Here is a 14632-nt window from a genome sequence, read left to right as displayed (position 1 = left end):
CTTTCAGGAGCGGTTCGGGGAGGGAGCTGGAGTATGGGCATATCGACTTAAAACACAAAGAGAGCCAGAGATGAACATGGCGAAGAGGAGGTGTAAGGGAGTTGCAGAGGAGTTGTAAAAGAGGACAATGTTTGTATTAGCTGGGGGAGTAATTGTAACTGATTTACCGACTAGAAGAGTGAGCTGGATTGAAGCAAGGATTTGATGCTAGTATAGCAGTGATTGAAAGTGGTTGAAAGTGATTGGAAACGAGTTAAAATGGGTGGAAATAGATGGAAATGACTGGAAATGACTGGAAATAATAGGAAATGTTTCAATTTTCATGATTTCGTGAATACATCTTTTGAAAGGAAATAAAATGAAGATAAATAATAAGTCAATTGGAACTACAATATTAACAGGTTTACGGTTCTATTAAATACCAGTGGAATAAGATTGGGAGTGGACTAGAGTAATTTTGAAAGAGAAAAGCACTATTGGAAGAGGTGAGATATTCTAGAAAATCTATTATAAAGACAAATAAGTTAATAAGGAAGAAAGATATTTAGGTAATTTAAAAGACACTAGTTAAAGATCTTGAATTTATTTAAGGATTTAAATAGTAGGGATATTTAAGTGATTTAGAGAGAGAAAGCAATAGAGGATAAACAAGATTTTAAATTAATCCAATAAGATTATACCATATTATATTATCATATTATTATATTATATTATTATATTATATTGTCATATTATATTGTCATATTATATCGTCATATCGTCATATCATCATACTATATCATATTATATCATATTTATAAGATAGCATGGGAGAACCTAGGCAAATTTCATTCAATGTCTCGGATCATTATAAGATTATAGAGATAGTAGGCGAAGGAGCGTATGGGATAGTTTGTTCAGCTATTCACAAGCCATCAGGACAAAAAGTTGCAATTAAGAAGATAATACCATTTGAGAGAACGATGTTTTGTTTAAGAACATTACGAGAATTGAAGTTATTAAAGCATTTTAACCACGAAAACATTATCAGTATATTGGATATCCAAAAGCCAGCTAGCTATGAGCAGTTCAACGAAGTGTATCTTATCCAAGAGCTAATGGAGACGGATTTGCACCGAGTTATCAAGACACAAAAGTTGAGTGATGATCACTGCCAGTATTTCATTTACCAGACATTGAGAGCATTGAAGGCGTTACACAGTGCGAATGTATTGCATCGAGATTTGAAGCCATCGAATTTGCTATTGAATGCCAACTGCGATTTAAAGATCTGTGATTTTGGATTGGCCAGATCCGTGGCGTCGTCAGAGGATAATTATGGGTACATGACAGAGTATGTTGCGACCAGATGGTATCGAGCACCAGAGATCATGTTGACGTTTCAGGAATACACCACAGCTATTGATGTTTGGTCAGTGGGATGTATATTGGCAGAGATGATCAGTAGCAAGCCATTGTTTCCTGGACGAGACTACCACAACCAGTTGTATTTGATTATGGATGTGTTGGGGACGCCCTCGATGGAAGATATTCGGGATATCAAGTCGAGAAGAGCAAGAGAGTATATTAGATCGTTACCATTGAAGAGGAAGGTTGCATTGAATGAGAAGTTTCCCAATTCGAATCCGTTGGCGTTGGATTTGTTGGAGAAGTTGTTGACGTTTAATCCAGTGAAGCGAATCAAGGTGGAAGAAGCGTTGACACACGAGTACTTGAAGTTGTATCATGATCCGAACGACGAGCCGGTTGCAAATCCTATACCTCGCAATTTTTTTGACTTTGACAAGTATAAGGACAAGTTGTCGATCGAGCAGTTAAAGAAGTTGTTGTATGGTGAGATCATGGCGCCCTTACCATATTAATTAAAGCAGCATTTTAAGCAGCAGTATAGTAATGATTAAAGTGGTGATGGTAGAAAGATTGGTCTCTTTTAGTTTAATTTTAGTATAATTTTAGTATAATTTTAGTATAATTTTAGTATAATTTTAGTATAATTTTAGTATAATTTTAGTTTTGTTTTGTTTTGTTTTGTTTTGTTTTAGTATATAAGTTTGTAATTTTAAATTAATAGTAGTGGAAAGATTAAGAGTGTATAAAAGAAAGCGGGTTTTTGAAGGCAGGTTTTCAAAAGAGAGATTAGATAAATACGAATATCAGGGAAGAGAAGAAAGAGAGAAGGAAAATTAGTGGAGTGATTGGGATTAAGACATGGGAAGATAGTGGTGCAGTTTTCTGCGGGTTGAAGCCGGAGCGATTTGCGAATCAGTCTGACGGAACGCTAAAACGTGACCAACGGCGCAGTGCCGTTTCTGTGGATATGTGCGCATATGTGCGTGTGTGTGCGTTGTTACGTGGTTGTGTGTGCCATCCATGTTTATGGGTGATGAGATTACGGGAGTGTCACATGCTGTGTGCGACAACGGTTGCTTTTTTTGGTATGAGAGGTGTGAGATAGAGATAGTGAAGACAAGTCCAGTTTGGAAATTGTATAGATATATTGCAATTGAATTAGAATTGTGTTGCAATATCATTGTAGTGTAATTGTTTCAATTGTTTTGCAGTGCAATTTTACTTTAATTGAAATGCAATTCTAATGCAATTCTAATGCAATTCTAATGCAATTCTAATTCAATTGCGATTGAATTGGCTCTTCTTTTGGAACAAAATTGGTGGATGCTGATCAAAGCCCGATCGTCATTATTAGGATGAAAAGTCGTAAGAACAACTGATACAATTGGCTTTTTTTTTAAATTAATTAATAAATTGGCAAAGGTTTGGCTGGTGGTAATTGTAAAAGCAGCGCAACGAGTGCAGCAGTCTAGCAGTCTAGCAGTCTAACAGTGTAACAAGTGCCAAAAGCGTAAAAGCCACTCCTAATTGCTGATTCTGCAAGAGCAGCGGTAGGTGTGAAAGAGAATCGTTTATTCGATACAATAGGTGTGAAATAATAGTAAAAGAATACTAATAAAAGAAAATTAGCAGATAAATAGCACGAGTTAGTGGAAAAGAACAATAGAGGATGTGTAGCAGCTCTGGGGTATTTTCTTAGGTTGCCTGGCAGAGAGCAGCAAGAATACGTTTGAATTTTTCAAAAGAGTGGTAAGCGATTAGTTGGCAGGTAAAGCGATGAAAAATGCAGAACAGCAGTAAAGGGGAGATTGTAATTTACAGCCTGGTGATTTGAATTTGGGTTAGAATTCGGGTTAGAATTTGGGTTAAAATCTAAAATGAAAACAGAATACCTGGAGGAAACCCTGGATGCTAAAATAAGAATGATATAAATATTACGGATATTATACAAGTTATCAATTAAGGTAGTGATCGAGGGACTATTGCAGATTAGATTGCAATTTGGGCTCCAGCAAGAGACAATTGGAGGCAGATTTCCGAGTTAAAAGTGGCGATTAGTGGGCCCCAGCAGTCCTTTAGAGAGAAAGAATGAAGAAGGCCACCAGCAAATGAAGGAAACACAGCAGGACCAGGGCCATATCAACACCGGACTGCAAATTTCAGTTGCACCAACATGTCCATTTGCTTGACGGATTTAAACAGCAGCAGGTTGTGTAGAAGCATAACCCAAGCACTGCTGTTTCTGAGGCCAAGATGCCTTGCATCTGAGCTGTTGACGTTGGACTGTTGGAGTGTTAAAGTGCTAGTGCTATAGTGAAGGGCTGTTAAAATGAAGAAAGCGTCAACTGGGAGCAACGTTCAGAGATCGGCACTTCCGCGCTCGAACCGGATCTGCTGCCTGTGCTGCTGCTTCCTCCTCTCCCTCTGCTGCTGCTGCTGCTGCTGCTGCTGCTGCTGCTGCTGCTGCTGCTCCAGAGTGGTCCCACCGGCGCCTTCCCTCTGTGCAGCACAGGAGGGAGTGCACTGCGTACATCTCAACTCGCTTTCCAACCTAAATAGGCCCATTCTGCTTTTCCAACTTTCAACTTTTACCTTTTTTTATCTCGCTATATTAATAAATAATAATTACTACACTCAGTTTTTAAATTTTTTTTTTTCCTTTCTTTTCTTTTATTCCCTTAGCCTCTGCGAATGAATAATATATTATAATATCCATCCATTATATTCAAATACACCCAAATATCCAAATATCCAAATATCCAAATATCCAAATATCCAAATATCCAAATATCCAAATACTCTATCTACTCTATCCACTCTTCTGTTCACCTTCCTTCATACTTCTGCCTCGATACACTCCTGCTTTCCATACTAATATCACCACCAACACCTTCAATATTCCTCCTCCTCTTCTTCCTCCTATTCTGCTTTAAAAATTGCCATTTTCAACTACAAACACAACGAAAAGAATTATATAATGTCAATTACAATCTAGTTCTTTCCTCAATTATCTCTCCAGAACATAAATATCAATTCTCTCAATCAAAATTTATATCTACTTGTTTATCTCTATAATCTCTTAACTATCATCCCCTTTAATCTCATATCTCTCACTTCACATCTCTCATCCCAAATCTCAAATATCTTATCTCAAAACCTCATATCTCATATCTCATATCTCATCAAATCTCATCAAATCTCATCAAATCTCATCAAATCTCATCTCTAATAATTCCCCATTATTCTTTAATCCCTTCAACGCTTCCTCTCTATTCTCTTCCCTCCATCTATCTACCAACCTACCCACCCACTCACTTACTCACCTACTGTCTCTCACTCTTTCTCACACACACACACACTCTCCTCACTTGCTTTCAATAAATGTTAAGTTCTCACGTAACAAAAATGGGTTATACAATTAAACAAAAAATTGATATTTGTTTAATGTCTGAATCAAATCCTGACATGACTCAAGCTGATCTCGCTAATTGGGCTAAAAAAAAATATGGCACTTCAAAACCACCCTCCCAAACAACCATCTCCAGAATCCTATCCAAAAAAGACGAGCTAATCGCCCTCAAAGAACATGAATTCAGATTGATCAGAAGAAGAAAACCTTCAAACGTCCTCCTCAGAAAAATCCTCCAGGAATGGATCTTCCAGTCTGTCTGGGACACTTTTCCAATAACCATCCCCATCATCCAAAACTCTGCCACCTCCCTCTGGAAAATCCTCCCTGCAAACTCAAGAGAAGGAAATGGTGAATTTAGCCATAAATGGTGCAACCACTTTCTTGGAAAGATGAACGTCAACCTCAACAACATCGAAAACGAACTCATCAAACCTCTCAAAATATGGTCCTTCTCCGAAAAGGACCTCCTCAAAAACTTTCTCAAACAATTCAAAAAATCTGACATCTTCACCCTTGACGAGTTCTTCCTCTACTTCCAATTGCCCTTAGACAAAAAACTCACCTACTCAAACCCCTCTGCCTCATCGCCCTCAAATGCACTCACCATCATGCTTGCCTCCAACAGCGATGGCTCTGAGAAACTAGAACCCCTAATCGTTGGCCACTACGAAAACATGGCTTGCTTTGATGGAAAACCCCCTGTCAAAATCACAAACAAATATGGCGTAACCTACAAATCAAACAAAAAGGCATGGCTAACTTCAACAATGTTCTACGACTGGCTAGCTGTCCTCGACAAAAGATTGTCTATAACAAACAGGCACATCATCATCGTAATCGACACTGCTGGCTCCCACAGAGTCGTCAACATCAAATTGGGCTTTATCAAACTCATCTTTATCTCCCTCAACTCCTCAAACTCAAACTCCCCTGACTCAAACAACAACAGCCTAATTAGTCCAAATGACAGCTCGAACAACAACAATGACAGCCAATCCTCTCCCCTACCACCAAACAACAATAGCAGCAACAACAACAATAGCAGCAACAACAACAATACTTCCACTGGCTTATTGCCCATGCAACTAGGCATAATAAGAGAATTCAAATGCTTATATCGCCTACAGCAATACATATCTGTCATCCACGCCCAAATCAAATCTGGCATTAACCAACCCTTATCTCTACAATCATATACCCTAACTCTTATTGACGTTATGTCAATGATCAAAAACGCCTGGGATAGCGTCAACACCGACCTAATCAAAAACTGCTGGGTCAGCTCGGGCCTACTTGATTTCGACTCAAACACAAACACAAACTCCCTAGTCTCAAAAGTAGAAGAAGACGCTGCCCTACTAAGCTCAATCTCTTCAAATTCTAACCAAAACCAAAACCAGAACCAAAACCAAAGCCTATGGAACAACAATCCAATGAACGACGGCATAAACAACCGCTACTCTACTGCTGACTTTCAAAATAACGAAATCAAACTAACCCAAGTAATCAGACAACTAATTGTATCTGAAAAATGGTCTTCTGATGAACTCTTATCCCTATCAAAGGAAAACAAATTCCAATTATTCGGCAGCTCTATAAACATGATCGATGCTTGCATCGTTGAAGAATGGGAACCTACAACAAACAACTATGGCGACGTTAACAGCTCCATGAACATCAATAATGGCATTATAAGTACCTCTCCAAATGGTTCCAACTCTATGATGAATAATGATCCAAATCTAATTTCCCCCTACCTAAATAATAATAACATCAACAACAACAACAACAATAACAATAACAATAACAACAATAACAGCAACAACAGTCTTGCAAATTACGCCATCAACCCAAATAATAATTACAACAACGGCGGCAACTTATTTACTTCAAATTATAAATCTCAAATTTCAAATTACTTTCCCAATAATAACTCTTCCAATAATGACAAAAATTTCAATTTCTTTGGCTCTCAAAACCAAAATTCTTATCTACAAACGAGCAGCAGCAGACAACTGATTGGAAACCAGACCTCTTCACTATTTGATACTTCGACTTATGATTTGATCGAATCTTCTCTAGGCAACAACAACAATCTTCACAACGGTACCAGCTCCACAAACGACAACTCAAACTTGAATAATAATAGCAGTTCTACTTTGACTAACAGCAGCAACAATAATAACAATAATAATACCAGCGCCATCAATAATCCTAGTGCAAATAACAACAACAATAATAATTTAAATCCAGTGAACAACTCAAATAACCAAAACTTTGATATCAACTATCCAACTATGGGTTCAGGTCTAAATAATAACAATACAGATAATCCAACACTATCTAGTTATGAAAATGGCTTCAATTCTAATAATTTAAATAACACATCTGTCGGTTCTTTTAATACTTCGAGTCTAATGAGAGATTATCATCTATTTCCCGGTCCGGCTACTAGTCAACAAGTTAATGGAAACCTTGCAAATCTGTTCAATAACACTATGAGCTTTAAAAGTTCAAATAGCTTGAGTGGAATTATGAATACAAGTAATAATAGCAACATTCGTGGTAACTTATATTCAAATTATGGCTATCCAAATGATAATGGAAATAATACTAATGATAACAAGTCTCCAATTATTTCTACCATGTTGAGTTCTATGGATCAAAACAACAATAACAATAATGATATGAACAATAATTCAATTGAAGCAGGAGACATGAACGCAATTATTACACTAAATAACTCTAACAATACCATTAACAATAATAACATGAATAATCAGGATCCAACTCAAATAATACAACAGTCATCTGCACCAGATTCTAATTCTAATAATTCCATTCCAAATTCTAATTTATCGTCTCCATCAATAATTTCTACTACTTCTATGCATGCCATAAATTCCTTAGTTTCTACTCATAATATGCAGGGCCAAATATTATCAAGAACAGCCTCAATGAATGGTATGGTCAATCATAATGGCGGCAACTCAATGAACACATCAAACCGTGGAAACTTAAACTCTCAATTAACTAATTTGACATCAAGAAAAAAAGCAGCTTTATTAAATGCAGTTGTGAGCGCAACTTTAAATGGCGAATTTCAGTTTAGTGATAAATGCTATAATGAACTAAGATCACAATTGATTCTACATATGAAAAATGCCAAACTAGAAGAACAAGACTTGAATGGCACTAACCAAGGACAGGGCCAACAACAGAATCAACAGAATCTAAATCAGCAAAACTCAAATCAACAGAACCAACTGCAGCAGCAGCAATCTCAAAGTGTTTCTAATAATGTCAACATGGTAAACGCTTCAAATTAAATGCTTGGGTGTTTTTAAAAATAGTATTATATTTTTTTGTTTTACTTTGATTTTAATGATGTGCATATACAAAGCAATTCTGAACTGATGACTTATATATATTGGAGTTTTTATTATTATTATTATTGTTTCTTTTAAAAAATTACTATTTAATTTATTTAATTTCAAAAGTATTTGTTAAACACCTAATTTTTTTATATTTACTTCATATTGATCTGCTTTTTTTCTTAACAATTTTTACTTTTGATTTGTTTCAGATTATTTTTTTTTGTTTATTCCTTCACATTTTTTTAATTATTTTTAATTATCTTTAATCTTTTTTAGTATTTTTTTTTTGAGAACTGCTAGAATTTTGTTTACCAATTTATGTTACAACTTTTTTTTTATAATTTTTTTAAATACACTACATTTTTCATTCTTTTCATTTCATTTGGACAATGTATTGGATAGAATAAATGGAAGTGACTGTTCTGCTTTTTTTTTTGTATAATTATTTTGCGAGCAATTGCTCCTTTTAGTTTACAGTATTTACAGTAATGACTTGATAGGTGTTTTATATATTAATGAAGATTATTGACTATTACATTGTAAGCCACTAGTTATAAGTGTTCAAACAGCTTTTACTGGTGTTATTACCTTTGGGTCAAGCAGAGGAATAACAAATTAAAAAGATTACATTTGAATGGATACTAAGCATTTATTTTATTAGACAAATTCTAGGTGCGATGAGTTAATTTAGCGTGAAAAATAACTTATGCTATTAGAATAAACAGTTGAAAGTAGACAGACTCTCGATAAAAGAATATTTATATATTCATATTGATAATTAGTGCAAAAATTTATGATTTTCATTAGCTTTTAAAATAAGATTAAAAAAAAACAACTGATTCTTACAATTTTTATGATATAAGACTTATAACTTACATAAAAACAAAATATCTACTTAAAATACTCAAAATTTAATGTCTTAAAAAAAATATACTAGAATTACAATCGAAAGTCAAAATGAGGAGTAAAAATATAGACAAAATAAAAAACCCAAAAAAACAAACCGATTAAATGAATTTTGAAAATAAATTTTCTTTACCTTTGATTTCTATTTCTCCAAATAGTTGGTTTTGTTGCAATTTCACAGTATCACCAGTAGCAAGAACTAATAATTCAAAAAAGCATCTGGTTGCCTGTTTCTTTGGGATTGTGCTGAGAGGATTTGTTGATTGAATATTTGTTGAAATTAAATTTGAAAAGCTTGTTGACTTTTCAGGATTCGATCCAAAATCAAAAAATTCTTCTCTCAAGCTAGAGGCAATATTAATGGTGGTTTTAGATATTTTGGAGGACGATTGAGTTGAGACAGAAGCAGTTTCTTCATCGAATGTTTCAGAATGCACCGAGGAAGATGGATGAGCTAATGAAGATATTAATTGATCGGATTCAAGTTCTCTTTGCTCAAAAGTTTGAGAGATAATATCTTCTTCATCAGCCAATTGATCAATTGTTTTTTCAATTTCTTTTTTAATTTCTTTTCCTTTTTCCTTTTCTTTTTCCTTCTCTTGTTCTTCTTTTAAAATTTCTTCATTTTCCTTTTCAACCAACTCTTTATCTTCAATTGCTTGAGATGGAGCCAGAGCTTGAGTTTCAGATAGCTCTGGGAAATTAATATCCATATCCATATCAAAATCGAATTCCAAAGCACCAGCAGCTTTAGTTTCTTTTTCAGCTTTTTTAGCTTCTTTTTGTAAAGTGATTTTTCTTCTTGCTTCAGCCTCAGCTTGCAATTCTTTATTTAAGTCTTTAACATCCCATAACTGGTTAAATAGGTTATTATTTGATAAAAAGTTATTAGCAGGATTTGATATCTTATTGATGTAGTTTAGTTTATTTTCAGGGAATAATAAATCATCAATTTTTGGGTATAAAAGATTATTTAAAGAGTCAATGTAATTATCAGATATTTGAGAAGCAAGCGAAGGTAATTCAGTTAAACTATCATGGATGATTTTTGATTTTTTGAGAACATTTAAGGCATTTGTTGGACCTACTCTTCTGTATGTTCTTCTTTTTCTGGGGATTATTGGTTGTAGTTGTAAATCGGCGCGCTGTTGTTGTTGCTCTGGTTGAGCAGGTAATTGAATTGGTAAAGCATTATTTAAATCAGCTTCTTCAGCTGGGGTTAATGGAGTTAAGGGTGTTTGTGGCTGATCTTCTTTAGCAGTTTGAGGTTCAGGGGTTTTAGGCAATTGAAAGTCAATAGTAAAATCTCGGGCATCTATTGTTGCAATATCGAAATCTGCGAAATCTTGAGCATCTTTTTGGTTTAAATCAGGTTCTGATATATCTGGGATTATGTTATCAGATAAGGGAGCAGCAGCTCTTCTACCAGCTTCTATTGAATGGTCGCCGGGTTGATCACCAAAATCTAGAGTAAGAGAATGATCACCCTTTTGAGGCAAAGGAGTTTTTTGTTGCTCTTCAGTTAAATTTAAACCAAAATCATTGCCAAAATCGATTTCTAGGTTATCGTTACTAAACATAAGGTCGTCAACTTTACTTGTTGGCAGAGGATAGATGTTTTGATGAGGAGAAGACAAGGGATTTTGTACATCTCTACCATATTCGAGATCATGAGTTTCATCCTCTAGGTTTAAATCTAGCTGAAAGTGAAGTTGATCAGGTTTTAAATGTTGTTTTTTCCTTTGGTCATAAGTTTTAGTCTTCGTAGATGCTATTGGTGCTATTGAATCATCCAAATCCAAGTATAAAGGTTCTTGCCATAGCAAATCAGTGTCAGTTATAGTATCTTGTAAGATCAAGTTATTAAAGGTTGTTATAGTAGCATTTGGTGGCAAGATGACTTGATTTAAATTTGAAGGCTTGAAGATTTTTTTTAAATTCGTTAGTACATTGGTTACATCATCGAGCAAGAATTTCTCCTTTTTGGAGTAGATTTTAGTTATACCATATAGTAACTGGCCAGAGAGTCTCAATGCAATTGGTTGTTGATGAATCACTCTTCCATTAGTAGCAGTGGTGGTAGTAGTAGTAGGAGTTGCAGTAGTGGGTTGTCTTGTTCTTTGGGAAGATATGGAGACATCAGAAGAAGATTGGAAAGCGTTCTTCAATATCACTTGAGCTGATTGAGTGATATTTGTGTTCAAGTACTGATTTTTGGTTAGTTTTTTGTCTAAGTTAGCAGCTAGCCATACAGTAGCCAAGGGACCTTGTTTCAATAGCAAGTCTTCGTTGTAAAACATTTTGTTTAAAGCAATTGAAGCTAAAAAAAAAGTGAGTCAAAAAGAATAAAAAACTAGTTGATAAATTGAGTAGCAAGAAGTAATTTTAGATAAAGCAAATAAAATAAGAAAGTAAGTAAGGTAGCAATGAATAAAATGAGAGTAAGTGGCAGAAAGAAAATGTTCTTGTATCGAGGCAGCAGCAGAAGCAGAAGAAGCAGAAGAAGCAAACCCAACTCCATTATATCGTTGTCCCAATTGGGCGAAAGCACGCGAAAGGCGCCGCATTTTCGCGTTTGTTTACGTTTTTCCGTTTGTGGAAGGCATCGATTTGCACCAGAAAAAGAAGCACAAGAAGCACAAGAAGCAGAGCCAACAGAGCCAACAGAGCCAACACGAGAACATGCCCAAGTACATCAGCAAGAAGCACGGGAATTCATGGCAACATAGGCTTAAAGATATCAACAAAGCAAGACACGAGGGCTTTGCGGTCCTCGAGAACATTGAGGACGAGTTCAGACACGATTTGGGTGTGCATCTCTACTCTTCGTTTCTCATTCGTCTCAAGACACAAGGTCAGTATCCCTACAGGAGCTGGACTGCCTGGCCCCTTCCCTACGACAGGTTGGTTGACTGCAAACACAGCAGGGTGTATGTCGATGAGGAGGGCGTTTCACTGGCAGGCGCTCAGGAGCAAACTTCTCAGAAACAACAGAAACAGCAGGTCCAAAGAGATATTAATAGAACAATAGCGACCTTGAGTCAATTGGACGATGTGCAGAAAGAGTTTCGTTCCAATAATAACCCAGACATTCTCCAGAGTATTCAAAATGGCATTGTGAGTCAACAGCCTGAATATCGGTTTGAATTGGACAATGGGAATGAAAATGGGAATGAGAGCGAGAAAGAAGTGGAGTTTGAGGTATTATCTGATCCTGAAAAGGCTTTGGAATCAGAAATAAATGTCTTGTACCAATCAATAATTTACAAAAAGATACAGAATTTCAATAATCAAAATAAATTGAAAAGAAACAACACCAAAAAATTCCAACCAATAGTTGATCCAAGTATCAAGATTCCCTCAAAGATATTTCAAAAAATTAAAAAACTTATTGATTTCCTAATCCTAAAGATAATCATATTAAAATATCATACAACATCATCCAGACAAATTTCCTTCAATACAGGTAAGAAAACAAAAAGCCACAGTTTAGTTAAAAATGCAAAATTATTTGATTGGCAAGATATTTTATTGATGTTATCAAACTGCCCTAGTAATAAGAAATCCCATCAGTTTTTGTTTCAAAAGACCTTAAATCATTCAAGATACTTGTTTTATGATCTAGCCAATGATTTTTTGATTCAACATCAAAATAACTCCAATCAAAATATCAATCAAGACGAATTCTCGGATAATGATAATGATCTCTCAGATAATGCTAATGAAGGCAGAATTGTTTTATCCAAGCACAATCATACCAATACCAATAACAGTACCAATAACAGTACCAACACCAACACCAACACCATCCAGCTCAAGATGTCTCTTATCCAGTACTACAAGTACGAAACCTTGATGGCCAACATCAGAGTCTCCAACACTCTCAACAGCCCCAACGACAACTACACCAGCTCTTTGAAGAGGACCTACGAACTATACAAACACTCGCAGTACACACCCTCAATAAACACCTTCAATAAACACTCTCAATAAACATCTCCTGCCAGTTCTCACTGTTGGGCTGTAGAACCTTCTCCTTCGTCTACTATTGGCCAGTATCGTCTCTTTTATGTCTTTCATGTCTCATTTCAACACTTGTACCTCCATTTCAACCCAATAAATGTAAAACATTGTAGCCTAACCTGCTCTTTCCAACTACCAACACTGATGTCCCCCTTCTCCTGCTCCAGCAGCTTGTGGCTTTTCAAACCATGAAGCTGTTGATTGCTCTCTCCTTCAAATCACCATTATGACCAGAAAGTTTATTTTCCCTCCACAGTTTTTATCAGAAGAAGAACGAGAACAGGAATTAAGCAACAATCAAATACAGAGCCAGACAGAAAAAGTGCACCCAGCTACAATTTCCATACTCTGTCCAGTACTATACTCTACATTATTACAAGCATATTTGCCCAAGTTTAAAAAAGATCACTTCAATGCCTGGCATCGACACCCCTCTGGACACTGATTTACATAATAATGATATAAATAACAATAATAAGAACAATAATATCCAAAATAAGTTGCCCAATCCAAATCAGCAAGATCAGCAAGATCAACAATACCAAGACGAATATCCCCATATCGAATTCAACATAAATCGTCTATCAACGTCTGATATATCTTCCTTTTCTATATCAACGAAAGACTATGCCCACCTTAATCAGAATAGGATTGATGTTAGATTCCCCAGTGAAAATATAATCTCTTCAAATAACAGCCATCACTCAACCTCACATCTCTATTTCAACACCAATAACCACACCTCAAATGATTCCTTGGGTCTATCCTCTATTGATTTGTCCCTAGCAAGAATAGGCACTAATATTTTTGATAAGAACTCAACTTCTGCTAATAAAAAAAATAGTACCGAAAATGATAATAACCCATTCAATTTAACACCCTCAATCAGGGAAAAATTGGTCAAAATTTTTGATCAAGTCGACTACAACACCTCCTCTGATAAATACTACTTCACTCATCTTTATGAAAATATTACAAATAATACAAATAATACAAAAACAAATAAACAACAAAAGAAACTCCCCTCAAGCATAGATACAAGTATAAACTCAACTATAATTAATGCAAATTCAATCAACAAATCAAATGACAACCTCTCTCAAAATGAAAATGATAACATTTCTTTACAAAATTCTAAAAAACTATCTGATTTTGAACAATATAATCTTTCCTTGGAAAAGGAAACTTATCTTAGAGACAAAACACTAAATGAAATATACAAACTAAAAGCTATGAATAGAAATCAATTTGGCTTGAAACTACCTATAAATGATAACATAGACTTTGAAGATTTATATACTGAAAGCTCTGCAAACTCTCATGCTATTAATCGTTTCCCAACTCGAAATAGCAATTTTAAAAAGAATTATCATATACAAAACCACAATTTTACCAATCCTTTCAAATTCTTCCATAAAAATCTTTTCTTGAATTCAACTGCAACAAAACATTCTGATGATCAAATACATGAAAATATAGAGTTGGGTTTGGGAAGATCTCCATTTGCTGATAATGAAGATAACTACGATTTTCATTCAATACTATTAGACAACAATTCAAACTA

At 35.2% G+C, this 14632-nt stretch overlaps 4 protein-coding genes across 4 annotated transcripts; 3 read left to right on the top strand and 1 right to left on the bottom strand.

Moving 5' to 3' along the window:
• Window positions 1-806: 806 nt before the first annotated feature.
• Window positions 807-1862, top strand: ASCRUDRAFT_67834 (mitogen-activated protein kinase; the record flags this gene model as incomplete). The annotated part of the gene is made up of 1 exon (XM_020191436.1): window positions 807-1862. The coding sequence occupies one exon, from the start codon at window positions 807-809 to the stop codon at window positions 1860-1862; it is 1056 nt and encodes a 351-aa protein (XP_020050071.1).
• Window positions 1863-4731: 2869 nt separating this feature from the next.
• On the top strand, window positions 4732-5786 carry ASCRUDRAFT_78792 (DDE-domain-containing protein; the record flags this gene model as incomplete). Its single annotated transcript, XM_020194294.1, has 2 exons — window positions 4732-5625; window positions 5754-5786. The coding sequence occupies 2 exons, from the start codon at window positions 4732-4734 to the stop codon at window positions 5784-5786; spliced, it is 927 nt and encodes a 308-aa protein (XP_020050070.1).
• Window positions 5787-9146: 3360 nt separating this feature from the next.
• ASCRUDRAFT_78787 (kleisin alpha) lies at window positions 9147-11345 on the bottom strand (the record flags this gene model as incomplete). Its single annotated transcript, XM_020194292.1, has 1 exon — window positions 9147-11345. The coding sequence occupies one exon, from the start codon at window positions 11343-11345 to the stop codon at window positions 9147-9149; it is 2199 nt and encodes a 732-aa protein (XP_020050069.1).
• Window positions 11346-11536: 191 nt separating this feature from the next.
• On the top strand, window positions 11537-13260 carry ASCRUDRAFT_98611 (uncharacterized protein). The gene has a single exon (XM_020195261.1). It carries the CDS (start codon window positions 11728-11730, stop codon window positions 13036-13038), a length of 1311 nt encoding a protein of 436 aa, XP_020050068.1. The 5' UTR covers window positions 11537-11727; the 3' UTR covers window positions 13039-13260.
• Window positions 13261-14632: the final 1372 nt, after the last annotated feature.

The sequence above is a fragment of the Ascoidea rubescens genome, assembly GCF_001661345.1.
Source record: "Ascoidea rubescens DSM 1968 unplaced genomic scaffold ASCRUscaffold_1, whole genome shotgun sequence".
Classification (NCBI taxonomy): domain Eukaryota; kingdom Fungi; phylum Ascomycota; class Saccharomycetes; order Ascoideales; family Ascoideaceae; genus Ascoidea; species Ascoidea rubescens.
The sequence above is the reverse complement of the archived record's forward strand: the minus strand, read 5'-3'. Positions and strand labels throughout refer to the sequence as shown.

Excerpts from the sequence above, each read along its gene's own strand:
- ASCRUDRAFT_98611 (XM_020195261.1), top strand. The coding sequence starts at position 11,728 with ATGCCCAAGTACATCAGCAAGAAGCACGGGAATTCATGGCAACATAGG.